The sequence below is a fragment of the Octopus bimaculoides genome, chromosome 19, assembly GCF_046866305.1.
Source record: "Octopus bimaculoides isolate indiv1 chromosome 19, ASM4686630v1, whole genome shotgun sequence".
Classification (NCBI taxonomy): Eukaryota; Metazoa; Mollusca; class Cephalopoda; order Octopoda; family Octopodidae; genus Octopus; species Octopus bimaculoides.
The window spans coordinates 55,241,508-55,265,738 of NC_142946.1; the positions used below are offsets into that span (position 1 = coordinate 55,241,508).

The window sequence follows — 24,231 nt, forward strand, 5'->3', positions numbered from 1 at the left end:
GAAAGTAAAGTTGACCCAGGAGAATTTGAACTCACAATGTAAAGATGGATGTAATGCAGAAATTCTGCCTGACGTGCTAGCGATTCTGCCGGCTTGCCACCTTCTACATACATACATACACACACACACATATATCTATATATATATATATATATATATATATATATATATATATATATATATATATATATATATATATATATATACGAGTTTGTTAAAGCTTTTAATTCTATGCCACACAAAAGACTTATGGCAAAACTCTCTGCAATGGGTGTGAAAGATGATCTTTTTAACTGGTTGGAGTCCTTCATTCTCAGTCAAAAAGAGGTAGTCACAGTTCTAGGACAGCATTCATCACCCTATGAAATGTCATCTGGTGTACTGCAGGGATCTGTTCTTGGTCCCCTTTTGTTTGTTGCATACATTGATGACATAGATGCCAACTTAAAGAATGTCACAGTGCTGAAATATGCAGATGACATCAAGCTGTACCTTGAAATGAAAAGGACAGATCCTGAACACTATAGATCTTTCCTGCAATCGGACATGGAGACAATGCAACAATGGATCACGGACTGGCAACTCAAGCTGGCTGTGGACAAGTGTACCACCATGCATTTTGGGAGGAAAAACCCAGCGTCCACACACTCTCTCCACAACACTAATATCAAGAAATATTCTTGTGAACTTGACCTGGGCATTGCTGTCAGCAGCGATTTGTACTGGACAAAGCACATCTCTAAAATTGTCAAGAAGGCTAAGGGTGTCTTGGCATCACTCAACAAGACCTTTGTCAAACACTCTCCAGCTATCTATCTGAGGCTGTATATGACTACGGTGTGGCCACACTTCGAATTTGATTCACCAGTCTGGAACCCTATCTTGCTTAGGACATTGACCTCCTGGAAACTGTTCAGAGACATGCAACCAAGCGAATACCCTCCATCAGGCATCTACCACACTCTGATCGCCTTGCAATCCTGGGCATAGATTCATTGAAGCTCCGACGTCTGGCAACTGACTTGGTAAACACCCACAACATTATTAACCATCATGCCAACAACCACCTTGAGCACCTTTTTGAGCTCCATGTGTCTAACACATGTGGGTATGCCTACAAAGTCAGAAAGCAGCACAGCTCCCATGGCTTTCAGAAACATTTCTTCACACTCAGAGTTGTTGAAGCATGGAACAAACTACCTGCATCAGTTGTTCGTTGCCAAGACATTGCATCCTTTAAAACCTCCATACTTCCTGAAATTCACCAACACTACACATGATAACCACCCCCTCCATACGCATGCACACATGTATATCATGACGCATACACTGTTCCCTTTCCTGACTTTTGTACATAATTCTATGTACTGTACATGCACTTCTGATGAGTTGCACTGCACCTGAGCACTATACGCAGTAATTTCAGTACTACAATTATTATTATTATTATTATTATTATTATTATTATTATTATTATTATGCGTGTGTGTGAAATGACTAGAAAAATACTAACTTTATTGGTAAAAATCTTACAATGAATTATTGAAATTCAAAACATTTATATTTCAAAACAAAATGTCCACATATTTTAAGATTTATTTTGATTTCAGCCATTTTCTTATATGCATCTGCTCGATATTCCTTGCCTCTGTTACAGATGGTGGGTCATCGATATTCTTGAATCTCAGATCCAAATGGTGTGCTCCTTCAGGAATGATGAGAGATATTAGGGTGTCAGAAATATTTTTAAGGACTCCAAAGGCTGACCAGGGATCAAGCAATCCATTGCTGGAATGAAATTGATAAAGAAGAAATATGTGAAAAAAATGGCAAACCAATAAATAAAGTTGAAGGAAGGAATTAAGGTTAGTTGGCACCACAGAAGATGGATACTTAGATTCTGTGGGGGGGATAAAGATGGTAGTAATGAAAACCAAGAAGGATTCCATGTGTCAACAATGGAACCACCACATAGTTGCTATATTGTGTGTGTGTGTGTATATATATATATATATATATATATATATATATATATACACACACACACACATATACATACATATACATACATACATACATACATACTTATATGTCTATAATAGATGCGTGGCATTCAATTAAATAATAATATAAATAATATATATATATATATATATATATATGTATATATTGCATATATATATATGTATATGAATATGTGGGTACAGGATGTCACAAACTGTAAGCAACATGAAATACAAAAACAAGAGAGTTAAATACACAAACAACAAGAGAAAAGAAATTGAAAACGGGACAAGTAACACAAAGAATGACCCTTCATCAGTTGTTGGCTGTCTATCTACACTTCGTTTCGAGCATTCAACGACAATATGAGACTTCGAAGACAGTTGCTCCAATAACTTTCAAAATAAATTTTGGATTTTATGGACAGTCAAAGTTGGGAACAAAAACAGGACAGTGTATTTAATTTAACACCACGCATCCATTTCCAAGTAATTCATCGTATTATCTTGCAGCTTAAAGATTTCCATGATGAGATGGAAATCCACTCAACACCACCTCTGGTTCTTATACAAGACCTCTCATTTCAAATTGCTCTATTTAAGCTAAGATCTTATCGTAATTTTATGCAAAATCTTTCTTTTTTTTTTAACTCTAAGCTTTGTTTCAAATAAGTTAATAATGCAAAAATTTGTTATCTATTTCTAATAAATCCCTTCAAATTCAGAGCTTATTTTTTTCAAAATTAATTGAAATGAAGGCAGTGCTATGGCCACAAAAGAGTTAGAGTAATTGTAGAATTCCTTTCTCATCAATATTTTAATTACAATCCTTGAGTTAAAGCTATTCAAGATACATCGAAGCTCCAACGTCTCGCACCTGACTTGGTAAAAACCCACAAAATTATTAATCATCGTGCCAACAACCACCTTGAACACCTTTTTGAGCTCCAGGTGTCTAACACACGTGGGCATGCCTACAAAGTCAGAGAACAGCACAGCTCCGATGACTTTCGGAAACATTTTTTCACACTCAGAGATAACATTGCTACATTTGGAATGTCTCTGAGCAAAAGCCTTCTGGATCAAGGTTAGCCTGGGGTTACATAACAACAAATAAGTATATAAGTAAATAAATAAATATTTAATAAAATATATAGAATCTATGATTTACCTGAAGACAATGTTAGATGCAGCTTGAATATTTTTACCACCATATTCTGTTACAATCCAGTTAGGTCTGGGTACAACTTTCCACTGAGCATAACAAGATTCAGAATACTGGGTGAAATTCCACTTGGTTGGGTAAAACATATCTGTGATGCCATCTGTGCAGCTTGGCATTACCATTTCTGTACAAGACTGACAATAAAACAAATAATCAAGAGTTTCTTATGTAAACACAAAGAACGATTTTTGAAAGGGACACAGTTAATCCTAGTCTATTTCTTATTTCTTTATTGCCCACAAGGGGGTTAAACATAGAGGAGACAAACAAGGACAGACAAAGGGATTAAGTCGATTACATCTACTCCAGTGCGTAATTGGTACTTAATTTATCGACCCCGAAAGGATGAAAGGCAAAGTCGACTTTGGCGGAATTTGAACTCAAAATGTAATGGCAAACGAAATACCGCTAAGCATTTCACCCGGAGTGCTAACATTTCTGCCAGCTCGCTGCCTCCTAGTCTATTTCTGGAGTTTTATTTACTGGCTCATCATTCCTTCCTGCATCCACCATCACTTAAGGAGAATCTGACCACCATTTTATGTCTTTTACTTGCTGAGTTTGAAGGAAGGGGCAGTGCCAATGAAGGTCCCCTGCAACCATTGAGCTTTGCAGGTCAACACCTGAAGGAAAGACATGAGCAGGACATAAATAAACCAACACAAGTTGCCAGGTGGTGGGGGGGAGACAAACACAAACACAAAGATGCACATACACCCACACATACCTGCACACAAACACAAAAATGCAAGCAGACATGCACACACATACGGATAAATTAGAGTTACTCACCTGATAGCTCCATCCTAAACTTCCCATGTCCGAACTAGATGTCTGGGTTAAATTGAAACATGGAGTATTACCTGTTGTGTTGTAATAGACTTGCAGAGATTTAGCCAGAGCAGAAATGAGGTGTTTACCATCAAGACTAGGATCATTCAATGGTGTACAGGTTTTCTGAGGAGTAAACATTGACAGGTTTCATTTATGAAAGAAAATATGAGAAGAGATTGGGGGCACAGAGAGAGAGAGTAGAGTGAGAGACAATGTGTTAAGTTACTAAGTTGTTGGATCATCACTGATGTCATCTTCATGAAAGAATTACAAAAATAATAAAACTGGAGTGAAATTTCTTCATTAACATCACCACTACTACCCACCATTCTGCATTTTCTCTAATCCGACAGGTTGATTTGAACACAGCACTGAGCTTATATAAAGCAAGTTAGTAATACACTGTTATTGGTTACACTGGTGAACTGTACCATTTCATGGTACCGATCTACAGACAGATAGTCTGAGTCAATAAGAGGAATTAAGTGTAAGGTCCATAGATAAAACATGAATTAGCAAGAAAGCCTCCTGTGGTATTTTGGCCCTGCTAGATATAGCAGTCAAATCTCCCTCAAAATCATACCCAACTGTCTTACAAATGTAGGAAATTTGAGATAATGTAGTCCTAGATACATGTAAAAATATTGGATATGTCATGGCTGGAATCACTTTGATCATAGATCTGGTCAGTAATGGTTGTCCTTAGGCTAAACAATGACAATAGTGATGTTACTGACACATTTCTATGTTACCACCTGTATGTTTGTTTGTTCATGAGACAGTCAAATTTGAACCCAGCATCTCTTCACTTACTTTCACTGGCCAGGCAGGTAGAGGTTCTAGAAAATTGGTTGAGTAAGGATAATCCATCATTGCTAAATCAAACCATGTGTCACTCAACCATTCCTTGAGGTCATCAACTGTAGAGTTTTCTAGGCTTGAACATAACTTTAATTCTTCAGAGAGAAACTTCAGACCTTCACCTGTAAAAATAATTATTGACTTTTAGTAAATATCTCATGATCTTATACTTCAGATGTGTCAATGACACAAGCTTACATCCCCAGACTTACAGGTGGATGTCATCAATAGCCAAGTCTATCCTGAAACCAATTGCCACCAGAGTTAATTTATGTCAATACATTTTTCATCTGTGCTCATGTTATCAACAGCCAAGTCTACCCTACAATCAATTATCACACTATATCCTTTTCTCAAGAAATCAATTGGCCCCTAATGCTGCCTGACTGGTCCTGTGCCGGTGGCATGTAAAAAGCACCATTCAAGCGTGGTCGTTGCCAGTGTTGCCTGACTGGCCCCGTGCCACCGGCATGTAAAAAGCACCATTCAAGCATGGTCGATGCCAGTACCGCCTGACTGGCCCTCATGCTGGTGGCACGTAAAAAGCACCCACTACACTCACAGAGTGGTTGGCGTTAAGAAGGGCATCCAGCTGTAGAAACTTTGCCAGATCAGATTGGATTCCTAGTGCAGCCTTCTGGCTTGCCAGCCCACACTCAAACCATCCAACCCATGTCAGCATGGAAAGTGGACGTTAAACGATGATGATGATGATGATGATGATATGTGATATGTCCCATTATGACAACATATTTCATCGTCTCTATGGGACTGGTCTGAACAGCATATCTTCCCTGACTGACAATACTGTGTCAGTCCACTATTTATTGGTAGTGGACCAGCCCACTTCTCACCTGGGGGTGTCCACCACAACACCTCTCCCCTTTGAGATTTTTTTTTTCAAAAATTACACAGCATTATTATATATATATTTTTCATTTCTATGATTTTTTCCTTCCATTACAATTTATTTGGCAGAAACTGGATTGGTTACCTGCAAACTTTCATTATCTCTCAAAGTGCCTGCACCAGAACAATTCCCCAATGAAGCCCTTTCCATAGAAGGGCCTTTTTCCTGTAACAGCTGGCTCAGATTCTCTACTTTCAGAATTTTCTACAACGTATTCTTCCCTAGTCACTTCCATTGACATTTCATCTGGAGTTCCCTCAAGGTGGACTTGTTTAGTATCCTCACTCATGAAATGGCTTGTGTTTTCTTTGTCCATTTTAACTTTCTTAGCAGCTAATTCGTTTTCAATTTCAACAGATGATATTTTCTTATGTTTGAAATCTTCTGGTGACTTGCTTTAAATGTATTGTTAATTCATTTTCATTTTTTTTTCTTCTCACCAGAATTATTTTTTGTTCTACACAGAATTTTTTCTTTTTCCAAAATGCCGCAGGTAGTACCTAAATCCTTCGAATGGACTTATTATTATTATTATCTTTTGTTCCACACAGAACCATAGTTTTTTTATTTTCAAAATACTGCAGGTAGTACCAAGTCTACACTATTACTGGTAGCGCTATTAACATAGAGTAACCTGACTTAAATCCTTCACACAGACTTATTATTTTTTCTTGCCAACCCAATATATGTGCGTGTGAAGGTGCATGGCTCAGTGGTTAGAGTGTCAGGCTCACAATTATGAGGTAGTGAGTTCGATTCCTGGACTGGGCTGTATGCTGTGTTCTTTCTCTTTGAACTTCTCTTTCAAATGAAGAACTATGCTCAAAATGTTAACAACTCTTTCCTTTCACTGAGCATCAAATTAATATATTTCTTGTGCACAACCTCATGTTCATTTTTTTCTTTCTCTGTTTTTTGTTTGTTCTTTAATTTGACTATATATATATATATATATATATATATATAGTTTCAGCTCAAAGCTGTGGCCATGCTGGGGCACCAATATTTTATATATATATTTTCCAGTCAGTTCTTGTTCACAGTTACTGCCCTCCAGGAAGAGTTGGGGGACAACATCTCACTCACATTTTCCATTTTAAGCATGGCTTCTATGTTCTATTACTCATGATATTCCAATTACCAACCAGTTTTCAAAGTATACTAGATATCTTTTATAGCACCAACAGAAGAAAGATTATCTTGTCCCAGAGAAGTCTCAAGAGTTCTCAACATCCTATATTTGTCTAGCTTATAAAAAAAAAGGGTTTCTAATTCCAAATAGTCTGGTGTTATGTGTAGTTCCAAGAATAAAACACTTGATGACAATCTGAGATGAAACAGACTGCAATATAGATGCCAATATTCCTTCAAATATTCATTACTAAGGGTGAGGTTAATTGTCTAAAAAATCATAATCTTATCAATTATGATCTATCATCATCATCATTTAACGTCCGTCGTCCATGCTGGTATGGGTTGGACAGTTTGACCAGGGCTGTCAAGCTGGAAGGCTGCAACTCCAGTCTGATTTGGCATGGTTTCTAAGGCTGGATGTCATTTTTAATGCCAACCACTCTGTGAGTGTAATGGGTGCTTTTTACATGCCACCAGCATGGGTGCCATTTGCATGCCACCAGTATCTGCCATGACTTTGATTTTACTTGGTTTGATGGGTCTTCTTCTCAAGCATGGCATAATGCCAAAGGTCTTAGTCATTCATTATTGCCTCCATGAGGCCCAACACTTAAAAGGTGCTTTTCACATGCCACCAGCACCAGCCACCTTGCTTCCGTGAGGCCCAATGCTTGAAAGGTGCTTTTTACGTGCCAGTTACGTGACATCAACATCGGCCATGACTATGATTTCACTTGGCTTGATGGGTCTTCTCAAGCACAGCATATCGCCAAAGGTCTCTGTGAGGCCCAAACTTCGAAGGGCATGCTTCACTTCATCCCATGTCTTCTTGTGTCTACCTCTACCACAGGTTCCTTCTACAATTAGAGATTAGCAATTCTTCACACAGCTGTCCCCATCCATATGCACCACATAACCATACCAATGCAGTTGTCTCTCTGACACACCACATCTGATGCTTCTTATGCCCAACTTTTCTCTAAGATGCTTACACTCTGTCGTACATGTACACTGATATTGCACATCCAGTGAAGCATACTAGCTTCATTTCTTTCAAGCCTATGCATGTCCTCAGCTGTCACCGCCAATGTTTCACTGCCTTGTAGCACAGCTGTTCACACACAGGCATCATACAATTTACCTTTCACTCTGAGGGAAAGGCCCTTTGTTGACAGCAGAGGTAGGAGCCCTCTGAACTTTGCCCAGCCTATTCTTATTCCCAGAGCATCCACTGCCACTACTAACCTGGTCACCTAGATAATGGAAGCTATCTACTACCTCTAGCTTACCCCACTGGCAGTTGATGAAGTCTATTTTCTGTACATTTTTGGTGTTTATTGTACCTGTGTGCCTTCCACACACAAAAACTATTTTTCTGTTAACCTTCTTCTGATATTGCTGTACTTCTTATGTATCCATAGCTTACACCGGGTATATCTTATGGAGTTTCTACCTATGCCTTTTCTGAAGTTGAGCAGGGCCATCTACCTGAAGGGATTTGTGATTTGTTTGCCTTCCTACTTACTAAGACTTTGATTTTTGCTAGGTTAACTCTAAAACCCTTCGATTCTAGACCTTGCTTCTATACCTGAAACTTCTTCTCAACATTTGAAAAAATATCATTTGAAAATAAAATATAAAAATCTTCACTTACTGTATTTTCCAAGATCATCAATTACTTTCCAACTTTTCCGGATGCTTCCTGGACAATGTTCACCACTATGTTTAAATGTGTTTGTTATGACAGTAAATAAACCATTGCATTTAGATATCCCAGGAAATCCCCAAATTGGAGCAGAAGCTGCAATTGACCTGTGGGTAAAGCCAACATAACAAAAACAACAGTAATGTAATGTAGTAATAGCTAAATTAGTGTTGACAGAGTTAATAATAAAGTACTAAATAGCTAATGAGAAATAATTATGTGGTGGCATAGATAGACAGATAAATTAATTAGTTTTAACATTTAGTACTTAAAATCCACAATAGGAAGAGAGAAAGGACAAGTTAGTGCTATGGCTGTGCGGTTACAAAGTTTGTATGTGATCCTCTGCATAGTATGCTGGACAAGTGTCTACTGCTCCATTGCTATGTGAGTAGAATTGGTAAGTGGAAACTGAGATGAAACCTATCATGTCTGCCTGCGTGCGTGCATAGATAGCATTGTCACCATTATCATCATTTCAGATCTGTTTTTTATGTTGCTATGGGTTTCATGGATTGTCAAGGCTGGGATCAGCATGTACTTGAGGGTACTGCTCATCTAGATGGGTCAAGGGGCCTTATTTCATTCACGTGTAATTTTTGGCTAGGTTTCAACAGCTGCATGTCCTTCCTAACACCAACCACTTTACAGAGTGTACTGGGTGCTGTTTTTTGTGGCCCAGCACTAGAAAGATGTCATGGCCTCAACAAGATTAACAGATCTTCACAACCTTGTACCTTACAATGTGTACTGGGTGCATTTTTCATGACATCAGCACTAGGGAAGTAGCCATGTACCCAGCATAACAAAAGGGACTTCACAACTCCACATCTCTGTTAATTCACCAGCTTCTTTACTCTTTATATCTTGAGAAGTATGAATGGTAGTAATGAGAGTGATGCATTGTAAGGTGTGGAGTGATAAAAATAATCAGTATTCTGAGATATGTATTTTCAAGGCAATGCAGTGCAAGCAGAGGACGACGGAGGTTTGCATGCTATATTGCATCATGAGAAAAGTCATTTCCATCAGGTAAATTAAAATTCAACATTGAAGTATCGGTTTTGTATCTGAGTTGCAAGATTCTTTATGTGAATTCATGTGTTGAAACAGATTTTGTTGTGTCTGGGGAGAGTCATACTGCCTTAATATTTAACACACTCACCAGTTCCATTTCTAGTCATTTATTATTTATATTTTCTCCTTTCCAAAATTTTCATTACTTTTGCAACCTTGTCAATGGATGTTGACTCTCTCTCTTAACATTTAAGATTTGACTCATAAAGAATGTATGTCGACTCCCTCATCCCAGTGACAATCTAAAGATCTTGATTGTTACTGGGATGAGGAAATGAATTCAATATGAGCCGAATCTTAAATGTTAAATTTCAGTTTTAAATCTTAATTCACTTGATGGAAATGACTTTTGTCATGACGTAATTGATTTGTTCATCAATAAAAAAACACCTCTGAAACAGATGTAGTGAATCTCAACCAATTTGTGTTCTTATATATATAAGCAAAACACTTCATTTCATGTTGCTCTACGATCATTTCATCATCTGACATGTGGCACATTGTACACCTGTACAGGTAATGTCAATTTGTTGGAGGGGGTGAGCTTATGTGAACCCAAACATTTGATCACTATAAACAAATCATCTGCGTGGTTGAATTCAGCAAGAAATTGCAGGGCCCTCGAACATTGTCTAATGATGGGAGAGTCCATGGTAAATATATGTACATAAATTCATATATATTTATACACACACACACATAAATGTATGCATGTATATGCGTGTAAATATGTATCTACTTTTGTCTCAACACCACATGGTGGTTATAAATGTACATCACCATCACACTTATGGTATTGTTGGTTTCCAGTGTTCTGTGGAAAACTGAAGACAATGATGTGTATAACATTTATAGTATATACACAAACATAGAACCTTGTAAAGTGTAATAGTTTGTCTCAGAGAAACTACTCTTCAAACACTTTGAAACACAGACCACGAAATTCAGAATGTTTGCCTCTTTTGACCTACAGCACTGCACACATTTTTTTTTGTCATTCAAGCAACCACCTCACATGAGGTAAATATAGTCCAAAGTACATTATTGCTAAAAACAGGACGATTTTGGTTTGAATGTCCCTGATAAAAAAACTACTTTCATTGGTATTGAACTTGGACTCAATAACAAAAACAATGGTGAAGACATCAATAATTATGATGAACAAAAAGGAGAAAATGAAGCAGAAGAACAACAACAACAACTACAACAACAAAGGGTCAAAATAAAGAGTGGCATTGAAATAAGTCAGTGTTTTCTTTTTACCCAACAATCACCCCAGCATATTTCATTCGAAACCAAGCAGACAACATCCCACCATAGGAACCACCAAATGCCACAACAGAACTGTTTTGGGCACCTTTTATGGTGGATTTCATGTGTTGAATCAATTTGGCATAGTCTTCAAGTGCTTGTTCTGATGTTAAGTATGACAGTTTTACAGGATTCTACAAAAAGAAAATAACAAATTATCATTACTATTGTTGTCGTCACCACCACCACCACCACCACCACCACCACCACCACCACCACCACCACCACCACCACCACCACCATCATCAAATGTGGACATGGCTGTAAAATTTGTTTCTCAGCTCTGTGGTTCCAGGTTTTATCCTACTATGAGACACTTAGGGCATATGTTTTCTACTTAAGCTTTCAGTTGGCAGACACTGTACAGAAGCTTGTAATATAAATATATATATATAGACTTCTTTCAGGTGCAGAAACCATACCTCAAATGACAGCCAACCCTCCAATGGATGTCCTCCTTGTTTATCACATAAAAACACTCAAAGATACCACAATCATTGTCGGAATAATGAATGTTAAGTCAAAAGAAATTGCAAGAGTAAGTTCAGGTGTGTGATATATATATATATATATATATATATGCATATATATATATATATATATGCAAGTGAGAATGAGTGCTCAACACTGCGTTGGTGGATAAATATTCTTTACTCATAGATTAACAAGGCAAACAATGGTTTCATACAAAAAAACTCCACAATTATTCAAGCAATCCACTAGGAAATGTTGGTACTTGTCTTCATTATGCATGGGAATACACAAAGTTACATGAAGTTATGCAGGATTTCAAAATAATATGCAGATCAAGGGAGGTAACTTATAGGAAATTCTTAATTATCATCTCCCTAGCATTGGCCCTGTCATTTTGCAAGCACTTACATTCAGCTTAGATTAATTAGTTCCTTAGATACCTTAGGCAAGAATGCTCATGCACACCCATATATATATATATATATATATATATATATATATAAATACATAAAGTTAGAAAAGGCCGGCTCATGGGATTACCCTGCGTTTCACGTGCATAAAGTGCTTAGCTTTATGGCATGTCATCAGATCCCAAAACTGTTGGCTTATGGTCTCTCTAGCAAGTGGCATCTTTAGAAAATGGCTGCTCGCTAGAGAGGCCATCAGCCAATAAGTTTGGGATCTGATGATACACTATAAAGCTGGGACATGAAACCCAGGGTAATCGCATAAACTGGCCTTATATCATCATTGTCGTTGTCATTTGACATCCGCTCTCCATGCTGGCAAGCCAGAAGGCTGCACCAGGCTTGAATCTGATCTGGCAAAGTTTCTACAGCTGGATAACCTTCCTAACTTTATTTACATAATATTCTGCTCTATAACTTAGAATGTGCTTCTTATTCAGATTTATGTTTTATTGACGAGATATATATGTATATTTGTATGAGTATATATCATCATCATCATCGTTTAACGTCCGCTTTCCATGCTAGCATGGGTTGGACGATTTGACTGAGGACTGGTGAAACCGGATGGCAACACCAGGCTCCAGTCTGATTTGGCAGAGTTTCTACAGCTGGATGCCCTTCCTAACGCCAACCACTCAGAGAGTGTAGTGGGTGCTTTTACGTGTCACCCGCACGAAAACGGCCACGCTCGAAATGGTGTCTTTTATGTGCCACCCGCACAAGCCAGTCCAGGGGCACTGGCAACGATCTCGCTCGAAAATCCTACAGGAGCCAGTCAGGCGGTACTGGCAACGGCCACGCTCAAAATGGTGCATCTCATGTGCCAACCGCACAAGAACCAGTCCAGGGGCACTGGCAACGATCTTACTTGGCTTGCCGGGTCTTCTCACGCACAGCCCATTTCCAAAGGTCTCGGTCCGTAGTCATCGCCTCGGTGAGGCCCAATGTACGAAGGTCTTGCCTCACCACCTCAGCCCAGGTCTTCCTGGGCCTACCTCTTCCACGGGTTCCCTCAACTGTTAGGGTGTGGCACTTTTTCACGCAGCTATCCTCCTCCATTCTCACCACATGTCCATACCAGCGCAATCGTCTCTCTTGCACGCCACAACTGATGCTTCTAATGTTCAGCTTTTCTCTCAAGATACTTACACTCTGACGGGTATTCACATTGACATTACACATCCAACGGAGCATACTGGCTTCATTCCTTGCGAGCTTACGTATGTCCTCAGCAGTTACAGCCCATGTTTCACTGCCATGTAGCATGGTTGTTCGTACGCATGCGTCATACAGTCTGCCTTTTACTCTGAGTGAGAGTCCCTTTGTCGCCAGCAGGGGTAAGAGCTCTCTAAACTTTGCCCAGGCTATTCTTATTCTAGCAGCTACACTTTCAGCGCACCCACCCCCACTACTAACTTGGTCGCCCAGATAGCGGAAGCTTTCGACTACCTCTAGTTTTTCACCCTGGAATATATATATATATATATATATATATATATATATATATATATATATATATATATATATATATTGTGTGTGTGTGTGTGTATATGAAGTAGTTGTATGCTGTCAACTTAATGTGGCAGTCCCCTGAAGGGAATAATACTGCTGTTGGTTAGACCTAGGAAGCTGCACCGCTTCCTGTCGGCCTTGACACATTTCCTGTGTCCTTATGTTTACAAGGGGGAGACAAGCACCTCCACTCAGCTAAGCCTGCATCCAGAGACATGTTTCTGAGTCTTTGCTCGTCATCAGTCTGGAGTAGCATGACTTGCTAGTCGAAGGACACAGGAAATGTGTCAAGGCCGACAGGAAGCGGTGCAGCTTCCTAGGTCTAACCAACAGTAGTATTATTCCCTTCAGGGGACTGTCACATTAAGTTGACAGCATACAACTACTTCATCGTATCACTACTGCATAAATCTCTCTGAGAGATTTAGAAATGTATTATTTGTATATATATATATATATATATATATATATATATATATATATTCTTTTACTTGTTTCAGTCATTTGTCTGCAGCCATGCTGGAGTACCACCTTTAGTTGAACAAATCGACCCCAGGACTTATTCTTTGCAAGCCTAGTACTTATTCTATCAGTCTGTTTTGCCAAACCGCTAAGTTACAAGGTTGTAAACACACCAACATCAGTTGTCAGACGGGGGGGGGGGGACAAACACAGACACACAAACATATATATATATATATATATATATATATATATATATATATATATACACACACAAGAGGCTTCTTTCAGTTTCCATCTACCAAATCCATTCACAAGGCTTTGGTTGGCCTGAGGCTATAGTAGACGACACTTGCCAAAGGTGCTACACAGTGGGCAATGAATCCAGGACCACATGGTTGGAAAGCAAACTTCTTCCCACACAGCCATGCCTGCATCTATAGATATATATTTCTACATCAAACATTTTGATTATGTTTGAGCATGTGCACATCATCATTTATGGGATTCCACAGGTTTTGGATGCCAAACTTGGTGCATGAAGTTGAAAATTCACATACATATATTTTTGTGAATCTTGATGTAATGAATATGTGTTACGCATATGTATTAACATAGTTAAGAAGTCCAGTATGAGTTCCCAGTGGTATATAGTCGTAATACCTTATGTGCATATAATCAATATTCAAAAATTTATCCAAAATATGTTTTTAGCCTTATCCATCTTTGTGCCTAAATAATTGTTTCTAGTAATATTCAAAGCTTGAAATTTGGAGGTGAGGCTTAACCTTAAGCAAGCTTAGGCGCATTATGTCACCTGTAGGATGTTTCTCCCCTTTGGCTGAAGGCACATTGTGTTGCATTGAAAGGAGAGAAAACTCATATAGCAACATGATGCTCCTCCACCGTGCTAAAGGTTAATTACTTAAATTGACCCCAGTACTTGACTAGTACTATATTTTAGCAACTCTTTGGACTAAAAAGCAAAGTTGATCTCAGAACATAAAGAATTAGATTGAATGTCTCTTACCATTTTGCTTGATTCCTAAATGATTCAGCCAAACTACAAATATTTTTTATTTAGAATTTTAATTACACAGTAATTCAGTATCCAAGCACCCACTTCAAATAATGAATCTTTCTATATTTTTTTATATATAAAGGGCAGAAAATATTTTTCCATTCCAAGACGAATAAGGTATCAAGTCAAACTTAAAATCTGAATGAAAATGAATTTTATAATAAATTTAACTCTACTTTTCACAGAATCTTACTTTCAGTAAATGTTTGCTTGTTATTTTTAATATAGCTTTAAAGTAATAAGCTTAAATAAATTGTAATATACTAAGGCATTGTGTTTACAGCTGAATGCATTTCCTAGCACTAAACTATATCTGTTTTTCAAGTTATTCTACACATCTTTGAAGGCATAACACCAGCGGACAATTTTTTGTTAAGGGAAATGACAATAACATCACCATATGGGACTTGTGTAAAAAAGCAACTGTAAACAAACACACAAACAGCCATGCATATGCATATACAAGATGGGCATCTTCCAATTTCCACTTATTAAAACCACTCACAAGGTTTTGGTGGTCAGCCAGAGGCTATAGTAGAAGACACTTGCACAGGTTATGTAATAGGCACACAAAGCAGTATTGTGAATTACTGAAGTGACTGTTGGTGTTTTATCTGCAGTAAAAATGGCTTTATATACATACATACATACAAATATCTATATATTTAGAAGGTTGTCTGTCATGGCTGGTCAGACAGTGACCATTGGTTTCACACCTATAAATCCTTTAGCTGTACAGGTGATTTGTCAGATTCAAATGGCTGGAGGCACATAACCTCTCTACAACTTGTGGAAGGAAAACATCATGGCCAGTTAGTTTTGTAAACAAAAAATATCTGGAATGAAACCCTCCAGGTAAGCTTTTTTATGCACACACATTAACACCACAACATGGCTCTTGATATGAAGATTTAGACCAGGTCTCTAGTTTAAGGGTAGATAACTTGATATTTTGAAGCACTGTTTCCTCCTGTAGTAAACTCGCCAGTCTTGGTTTCTTCCCCCCTTCCTTCTTCTTTGAGGGCCTACGAAAGGGCCACTGCCATCACTGTCCTTTTCTCTCTAACTAAACTTTGTTAACAACACAGAAAGAAATGTTGGAGTAATATCACAAAAAGTTCAGTGTCCCACCTTATAAGATTCTGTCCCATATGGTAATGATTTGCCATAGTAACGATGCTCAGCAAAGACCAGCATGGCACCAAATTTTCCAGCAATGTCCATCATGAAACCCTGCAGATAAAATGAAACATCTTAAAAAAATTTTCAAAGATCAAAGACAAGGAATATTTGCAGAATAGGTCAGGTTTCGTTAAGATAAATAACACCCACACAAACATGTGTATATGTGTACACGTGTCCGCATGCACACACACACACACACGTATATACATATACATACATACATATATATAAAATCAATTACCCAAAATCCCAAAAGAGTATTTTCTCCCTCGTGTTCTATCCCTGACCACCCTAACTCTGGCCCCCCTCTCTCTCTCTCTTTCGATTACCACTTGCTTCGCCAACAATTCCCCCTCCTCCACCACCCCACCCTATATAAACTAGCACATGCATTTGGATTCCCCTACTCCATTTTAATAACTTCCCCGAAAGAATACGAATCCAGAAGATTTTCACCCCCACCGCCTCTACCGGAAGTCCTCATCTTCTGTCACCCTTTGGTTGTCTCCCATGAACACTTCTAAAGGCTTCAGGCCATCCCCACCTCTACTTCGGGTTTATCTCCTCCTATGTAACGTAGTTATCATATAGCACATCAAAATGATGGAGTTGTGTATGCAGGTTGAAGGCTATTGTTTGTTTATGAATTCTGCCAAATGTGAGCTTTCTTTTCAGGTACATGACACTGCTGTCCCCCATCCCAGGGTCTCACGGGCCCACACCTCCCACACCTTCAGAGTTGGCATACTGAAAGGTAAGTCTGTTGAGATGCTTGAATGGAGACGTGTAGATTTGTGCTGCATCCAAGAAGTAAGGTGGAGAGCAGGTTCCGCTAGGTTCCTCACAGGCAAAGAACACAGGTACAAGATTTTCTGGGCAGGGAACACTGACAGGGTCGGGGGTGTGGGAATACTTCTTGCAGAGAAATGGGTTGATAAGGTAATCGAGGTAGTCAGAGTATGTGATAGAGTAATTAAGATTAGATTAGTGCTTCACCATAGGTTAGCTGCCATTATCTCGGCCTATGCCCCTCAACCGGAGCTACCAGATGCGCAGAAAGACCAATTTTATGACACCCTGTTGTAGACTACCTCATTGACGAATGACAGGGACCTTTTCTTTGTGGCTGGTGATTTCAATGGACATGTTGGACAACATGCAGAGGGCTTCCATGGCGTACATGGAGTCTATGGCTTTAGTTCCCACAATGAGGAGGGAACCAGACTGCTGGAGTTCTGTGATGCAAATGATCTTATGGTTTGCAATACCAACTTCAGGAAACCCGCCTGTCACCTAGTCGCCTACCATTCTGGCAGACACACTAGCCAAATTGACTACATCCTTGCCAGAAAAAGGGAAAGAGGGCTGCTTATAAATGCCAAAACCTTCCCAGGCGAAGAATGTACCCCTCAACATAGATTAGTAGTTAGCGACTTCTGAATCAGGGTTAAATGGATGCCCAGAAGTAGACCAGCTTCGAGGAGAAGAGTCTGGAAGCTTAAAGATCCTGCAAATGGACAGAGATTTAGAGACGTATTAATTGAAGCCTTTAACAAAATGGTGGGGGGTATAGCATCATATGTGCAGAGAACAGCTTCTGTCACATTCCAGGGAGAAAAACTACAAGTAGTTGATAGCTTCTATTACCTAGGGGACCAAGTCAGTAGTGGGGGTGGATGCTCTGAAAGTGTAGCAGCTAGAATAAGAATAGCCCAGGCAAAGTTCAGAGAGCTCCTACTTCTGCTGGTAACAAAGGGCCTCTCACTCAGAGTAAAAGGTAGACTGTATGACGCATGCATACAAACAGCCATGCTACATGGCAGTGAAACATGGGCCGTGACTACTGAGGACATGCGTAAGCTTGCAAGGAATGAAGCCAGCATGCTCTGCTGGATGTGTAATGTCAGTGTGCATACTCGACAGAGTGTAAGCACCCTGAGAGAAAAGTTGGAGTTAAGAAGCATCAGATGTGGTGTCCAAGAGAGACGATTGCACTGGTATGGTCATGTGGCGAGAATGGATGAGGACAGCTGTGTGAAGACGTGTCACAGCCTTAGCAGTTGAGGGAACCTGTGGAAAAGGTAGACCCAAGAAAACCTGGAATGAGGTGGTGAAGCACAACCTTCACACATTGGGCCTTACCGAGAAGACCCGACAAGCCAAGTGAGACCATAGCCCATGGCCTATGCCAGTGGGTGTAACTAGCCCATTTATGAATACTCCTCATTCATTGGACAATAAACCTTGCTTGTGAAGACCTATTGAGGCAAGTGAAATCAAAATCGTTGGCATGGCCGATGACAGTACCACCTGATTGGCACTTGTGCCAGTGGAATGTTAAAAGCACATCTGAGTGTGATCGTTGTGAGGGCCACAGATTGGCTCCCATGCCGGTGGCATGTGAGAAACAACATTCAAGCATGGTCATTGCCAGTACCACCAGACTGGCTGTGCAGGTAGCATGTAAAAAGCACCTTTTGAGAGTGGTTGTTGCCTGAACTGCCTGACTAGCCCTCGTGCTGGTGGCATGTAATAGCACCCACTATACTCTTGGAGTGGTTAGCGTTAGAAAGGGCATCCAGTTGTAGAAACTTTGCCAGATCAGATTGAGCCTGTGAACCTTCTTGCTCACCAGTCCTCAGTCAAACCATCCAACCCATGCCAGCATGGAAAGCAGATGTTAAACGATGATGATGATATATATATATATATATATATATATATAGATATAGATAGAGTGTCCATAAAGTCGTTCAACAATTTCAACAAGTCATTACGAGAAACTAAATTTTTGTTGTATATTAATTATGCTGTTGTTAAAAGTTTTTTTTAATGATAATAATACTTTTATTAATGTTATGATTTTACGTTTCAGACTGCAATTAATGTTGTTTTTCTGTTTCTGATAACAACTACTCCACATGAAAAATCTTGGTTTACCAAAACAAAGATATTCAAACACGAAGTAATCACACAGTTGAATATGGAAAACAAGCCCTGGCATGTCAGTCAATTGAAAACTGGTATCAGCAATTTACGGAAACAGGGACAATGCTACATAGACCAAGGACTGGAAGGTAAGGAACATCTGAAGAAGATACTGAGCATTTCTGTCAATCATTTCAACATTCCATCCATACTGCTTCCACTCGACTGCAACTACCGAGATCAACAATTTATAAGGTGCTCCATAAGAACCTGAGCCATTAAGCAACAATGGGTGGGGTGGGGGGTGAGCTTACCAGTGGAGGTTGGCAGGTGAGGTTTGCAGGTAAGGCTTTCAGTAGGGCCTATGGAACCCTGGACATTTCAGGAGCTTGCAGAAGAAGCAGAGTCATCAAGCGTAATGTAGAGGCTGCAGAGAAAACGTCTTGATGGCTCTGACCAAGAGGTGATTAGTGGGGTCAGAAGAATGCCACTTGGACACAGGCCTACTAAGTTTGAGCAGTTGTAGGTTGTAAGTTGTACGTTGGATCAGTTGGACAAGGATGTATGTTGTAAGATCTGAAACATGCAGAGAAACATCAGGACACAACATTGACAATGTGTCGTCGTCGTCGTTTAACGTCCGCTTTCCATGCTAGCATGGGTTGGACGATTTGACTGAGGGCTGGTGAAACCAGATGGCTACACCAGGCTCCAATCTGATTTGGCAGAGTTTCTACAGCTGGATGCCCTTCCTAACGCCAACCACTCAAAGAGTGTAGTGGGTGCTTTTACGTGTCACCCGCACGAAGGCCAGTCAGGCGGTACTGGCAACGGCCACGCTCATCTCGCTCGAGAAACCTCATGTGTCACCCGCACAAGAGCCAGTCCAGGGGCACCAGCAACGATCCTGCTCGAAAATCCCACAAGAGCCAGTTCAGGGGCACCGGCAACGATCTTGCTCGAAGAAATTTCATGTGTCACCAGCACAAGAGCCAGTCCAGGGGCACTGGCAACGATCTCGCTCGAAAAACCTCATGTGTCACCCGCACAAGAGCCAGCCCAGGGGCACCGGCAACGATCCCGCTCGGAAGATTTCATGTGTTGCCAGCACATGAGCCAGTCCAGGGGCACTGGCAACGATCCCGTCCCGCTCAAAACATTTCATGTGTCACCCACACAAGAGCCAGTCCAGGGGCACTGGCAACGATCTCGCTCGAAAGATTTCATGTGTCGCCCGCACATGAGCCAGTCCAGGGGCACTGGCAACGATCCCGCTCGAAAGATTTCATGTGTCACCCACACAAGAGCCAGTCCAGGGGCACTGGCAACGATCTCGCTCGAAAGATTTCATGTGTCGCCCGCACATGAGCCAGTCCAGGGGCACCAGCAACGATCTCGCTCGAAAAACCACATGTGTCACCCACACAAGAGCTGGCCCAGGGGCGTCGCCCGCACATGAGCCAGTCCAGGGGCACTGGCAACGATCCCGCTCGGTGCTTGTGTGTGTGTGTTTTGTCTTTGTGTGTGTGTGTGTGCGTGCAAGTGTGTTTTTGCATGTCTTCTCATTGACTCTACTTGGGCAACAATGAGGTGTGTTCATGTTTCACAGCTCAATAGGTTAACATATGCATCTCAATGGAAAAAAAAAAAGTATGTCAGTTCAAAACAAGTGTTGGTGCCATAAAGGGTACCCAGCAGTAGAATACTTCAAGACATCTTGTCCAACCCATACAAATATGGAAAAAGTGAACAGAAAAATGACAATGATGGTAATGATGATGATAAATGATATGTATAATTATACAGTTATACTGACTGTGTTTTTTAAAAACCAGACAATATCTCCTTCATTGCCAGTGTAAAAGAATATTGGGCCTCCATTTCCATCCCACCACTGAGTGGACACAAGATATCTTTGCTGGTAGGTGTCTGTGTTCCAGCCAAAGTGGTCAACCTAAGAAAGAGTAGATATAAAAACAATTACAGAGTTACACGTCACAAGAGTGTGGTGCACCGATGTTACAAGTATGTTGTGTTACATGCCACTGCTGTGTTATCAGGGTGAAAAACTAGAGGTAGTCGATAGCTTCCGCTATCTGGGCGACCAAGTTAGTAGTGGGGGTGGGTGCGCTGAAAGTGTAGCTGCTAGAATAAGAATAGCCTGGGCAAAGTTTAGAGAGCTCTTACCCCTGCTGGCGACAAAGGGACTCTCACTCAGAGTAAAAGGCAGACTGTATGACGCATGCGTACGAACAACCATGCTACATGGCAGTGAAACATGGGCTGTAACTGCTGAGGACATACGTAAGCTCGCAAGGAATGAAGCCAGTATGCTCCGTTGGATGTGTAATGTCAATGTGAATACCCGTCAGAGTGTAAGTATCTTGAGAGAAAAGCTGAACATTAGAAGCATCAGTTGTGGCGTGCAAGAGAGACGATTGCGCTGGTATGGACATGTGGTGAGAATGGAGGAGGATAGCTGCGTGAAAAAGTGCCACACCCTAACAGTTGAGGGAACCCGTGGAAGAGGTAGGCCCAGGAAGACCTGGGCTGAGGTGGTGAGGCAAGACCTTCGTACATTGGGCCTCACCGAGGCGATGACTACGGACCGAGACCTTTGGAAATGGGCTGTGCGTGAGAAGACCCGGCAAGCCAAGTAAGATCGTTGCCAGTGCCCCTGGACTGGTTCTTGTGCGGGTGGCACATGAGATGCACCATTTTGAGCGTGGCCGTTGCCAGTACCGCCTGACTGGCTCCTGTAGGATTTTCGAGCGAGATCGTTGCCAGTGCCCCTGGACTGGCTTGTGCGGGTGGCACATAAAAGACACCATTTCGAGCGTGGCCGTTTTCGTGCGGGTGACACGTAAAAGCACCCACTACACTCTCTGAGTGGTTGGCGTTAGGAAGGGCATCCAGCTGTAGAAACTCTGCCAAATCAGACTGGAGCCTGGTGTTGCCATCCGGTTTCACCAGTCCTCAGTCAAATCGTCCAACCCATGCTAGCATGGAAAGCGGACGTTAAACGATGATGATGATGATGATGTTACTGATGTCTTGTGTTACACATTATTGGTGAGTTGTATTACATGTTAATTTTCCCCATTAATCATGTTTAATCATGAGATTTTTTTTATAAAAAGACATTTGGTGATATGACAGTAATATACCATTTTTACTTCTGTAAACAAATGAATGTTAATAATAATAACAATGGTTTCAGATTTTGGCACAAGGCCAGCAATTTCTACTGCACAACTGGTACTTATTTTATTGACCCCCAAATGGAATGAAAAGCAAAGTCAATCTCAACAGAATTTGAACTCAGAACATAAAGATGGATGAAATGTTGCTAAACAGTTTTTAATTCTGCCTGTTCACCACCTAATAGTGATAAAGATAGTGCTCATCGGAACTGCCCATATCCTACGTAAAATACTGTCTATGTAATCTCAAATTTTAAAAGAAACACATAAATGAAAAGTGAAACTCAGAAGTGAAATGCGAATCTGAACTCGTGATTATTTGGCTGCTACTTCTAGCAAATTGAGCAACAGTCAGGGTTTCCTTTGTTTTATCTATCTATCTGGCGATCTCATATCAAATTTAGCCATCTATCTATCTATCTATCTATCTATCATTCTGTCTGTTTATTTATCTACCACTCAGACGATTTATCGTCTATTTATCTTCATCTCTTTATCTATTGTTGTCTATCAAGTTATGAAACCTACTTAGCTAATTAACATTTCTACTCGAGACAGGAATGGTATTGATAAAAAAAAAAAATGAAACCTCATTCGAAACTTCCCGGTAGATTTCTTGTATAATTATAATTTTATTATCATCATCATCATCATTATTATTATTATGGCAGCGAGCCGGGAGAATCGTTAGCGGTATTTCGTCTGCCGCTACATTCTGATTTCAAATTCCGCCGAGGTCGACTTTGCCTGTCATCCTGTCTGGGTCGATAAATTAATACCAGTCAAGTACTGAGGTCGATGTAATTGACTATCACCCTCCGCCAAATTTCAGGCCTATAGTAGAAAGGATGACTATTATTATTATTATTATTATTATTATTAGTAGTAGTAGTAGTAGTAGTAGTAGTAGTAGTAATCATGATGTAAACAAAATATGGACTTACAGCTTGAGTGAAGTACCGAGTTTCGAAATTGGTATGGAAGTATTCTGTAGAGACAACTGGTTCATAATAAGGTGTATACTTTGAAGATGCGGTCAACTGTCTTCTTAATGGTAGACCATGAAGGAATGCATGAGAGGACGGGATGAAAGCGTAAATGAGTATAGATAGAAGCAAAAAGTTGTTGCAATCCATTACAACGACCTGTAGTCGTGAGAACCAAAGATAACGTGCGGCAAGAGTGAAGGGAGAGATAATTTCTTCTAAGCGGTCAAATCACATGACAGCTTTTTTCGACAGTCAGCGAGCGATAAAAGATTCACACTTGACATTTATTGACGCTAAACCCTCTTCAAGACTATTCCAATGCAGTGTTTAACACTGAGAAGCAGCCTCTGCGTGGTCGGCTGATCTGCTGGAAGTGGCAGCTAAATATCCTGTTATTCAAACCCACTATCTTAGAAAACGAATACAGTCGTAGTGAGATCGTCGATGACCTATATTTCAAAAACCAAAAATGATTGGTGGATGCGATTGGTACATATTTTGGATCATGGGTCTGCTCGATGAGGACTGACTTGGGTTAAACAACAATTAGGTCAGGTTATCCAGGAACATATATCTACACCAAGAAGAGGACGATCCCAACGGCACCATCGCTACCAATCTTTGTCACCTCATTCAGTTTTTAATATCCTGGAGTTATCTTCCTTGCTTTTCTTGCTTAAACTTGATGTTTAACTCTTTCGTCTCTGTTTTATCCGGGGGCGCCGCTTTGAAAAGTGTAGTCAAACATCTCGATTGCCGTGCTTGTTTATTTTAAGCTTGGTGTTAGTACTTTTGCCAAACCGCCAACTTACGAAGTGGAAAATGGGAATGAAAGACTTCATTGGAGTTCTTTTAACTGACACATAA

General features: G+C 40.2%; 2 protein-coding genes across 3 annotated transcripts; one reads left to right on the plus strand and one right to left on the minus strand.

Annotated features, from left to right (window-relative positions):
* The first annotated feature begins 555 nt into the window (after positions 1–555).
* On the plus strand, positions 556–1,280 carry LOC149131876 (uncharacterized). The gene is given in 2 exon segments (XM_089337806.1): positions 556–874; positions 877–1,280. Coding segments are annotated over 2 exon segments (723 nt in total).
* A 207-nt stretch (positions 1,281–1,487) lies between these two features.
* On the minus strand, positions 1,488–23,999 carry LOC106875422 (lysosomal Pro-X carboxypeptidase). 2 transcript variants are annotated; one of them, XM_014923557.2, is made up of 9 exons: positions 23,320–23,999; positions 20,989–21,126; positions 16,191–16,292; positions 11,013–11,194; positions 8,622–8,779; positions 4,876–5,045; positions 4,021–4,185; positions 3,175–3,362; positions 1,488–1,788 (listed from the first exon to the last, which is right to left on the minus strand). In XM_014923557.2, the coding sequence occupies exons 1-9, from the start codon at positions 23,509–23,511 to the stop codon at positions 1,596–1,598; spliced, it is 1,488 nt and encodes a 495-aa protein (XP_014779043.1). In that variant the 5' UTR covers positions 23,512–23,999; the 3' UTR covers positions 1,488–1,595. The 2 variants fall into 2 exon arrangements, with proteins under 2 accessions (XP_014779043.1, XP_014779044.1); XM_014923558.3 differs by lacking the exon at positions 20,989–21,126.
* Between the last annotated feature and the right edge of the window lie 232 nt (positions 24,000–24,231).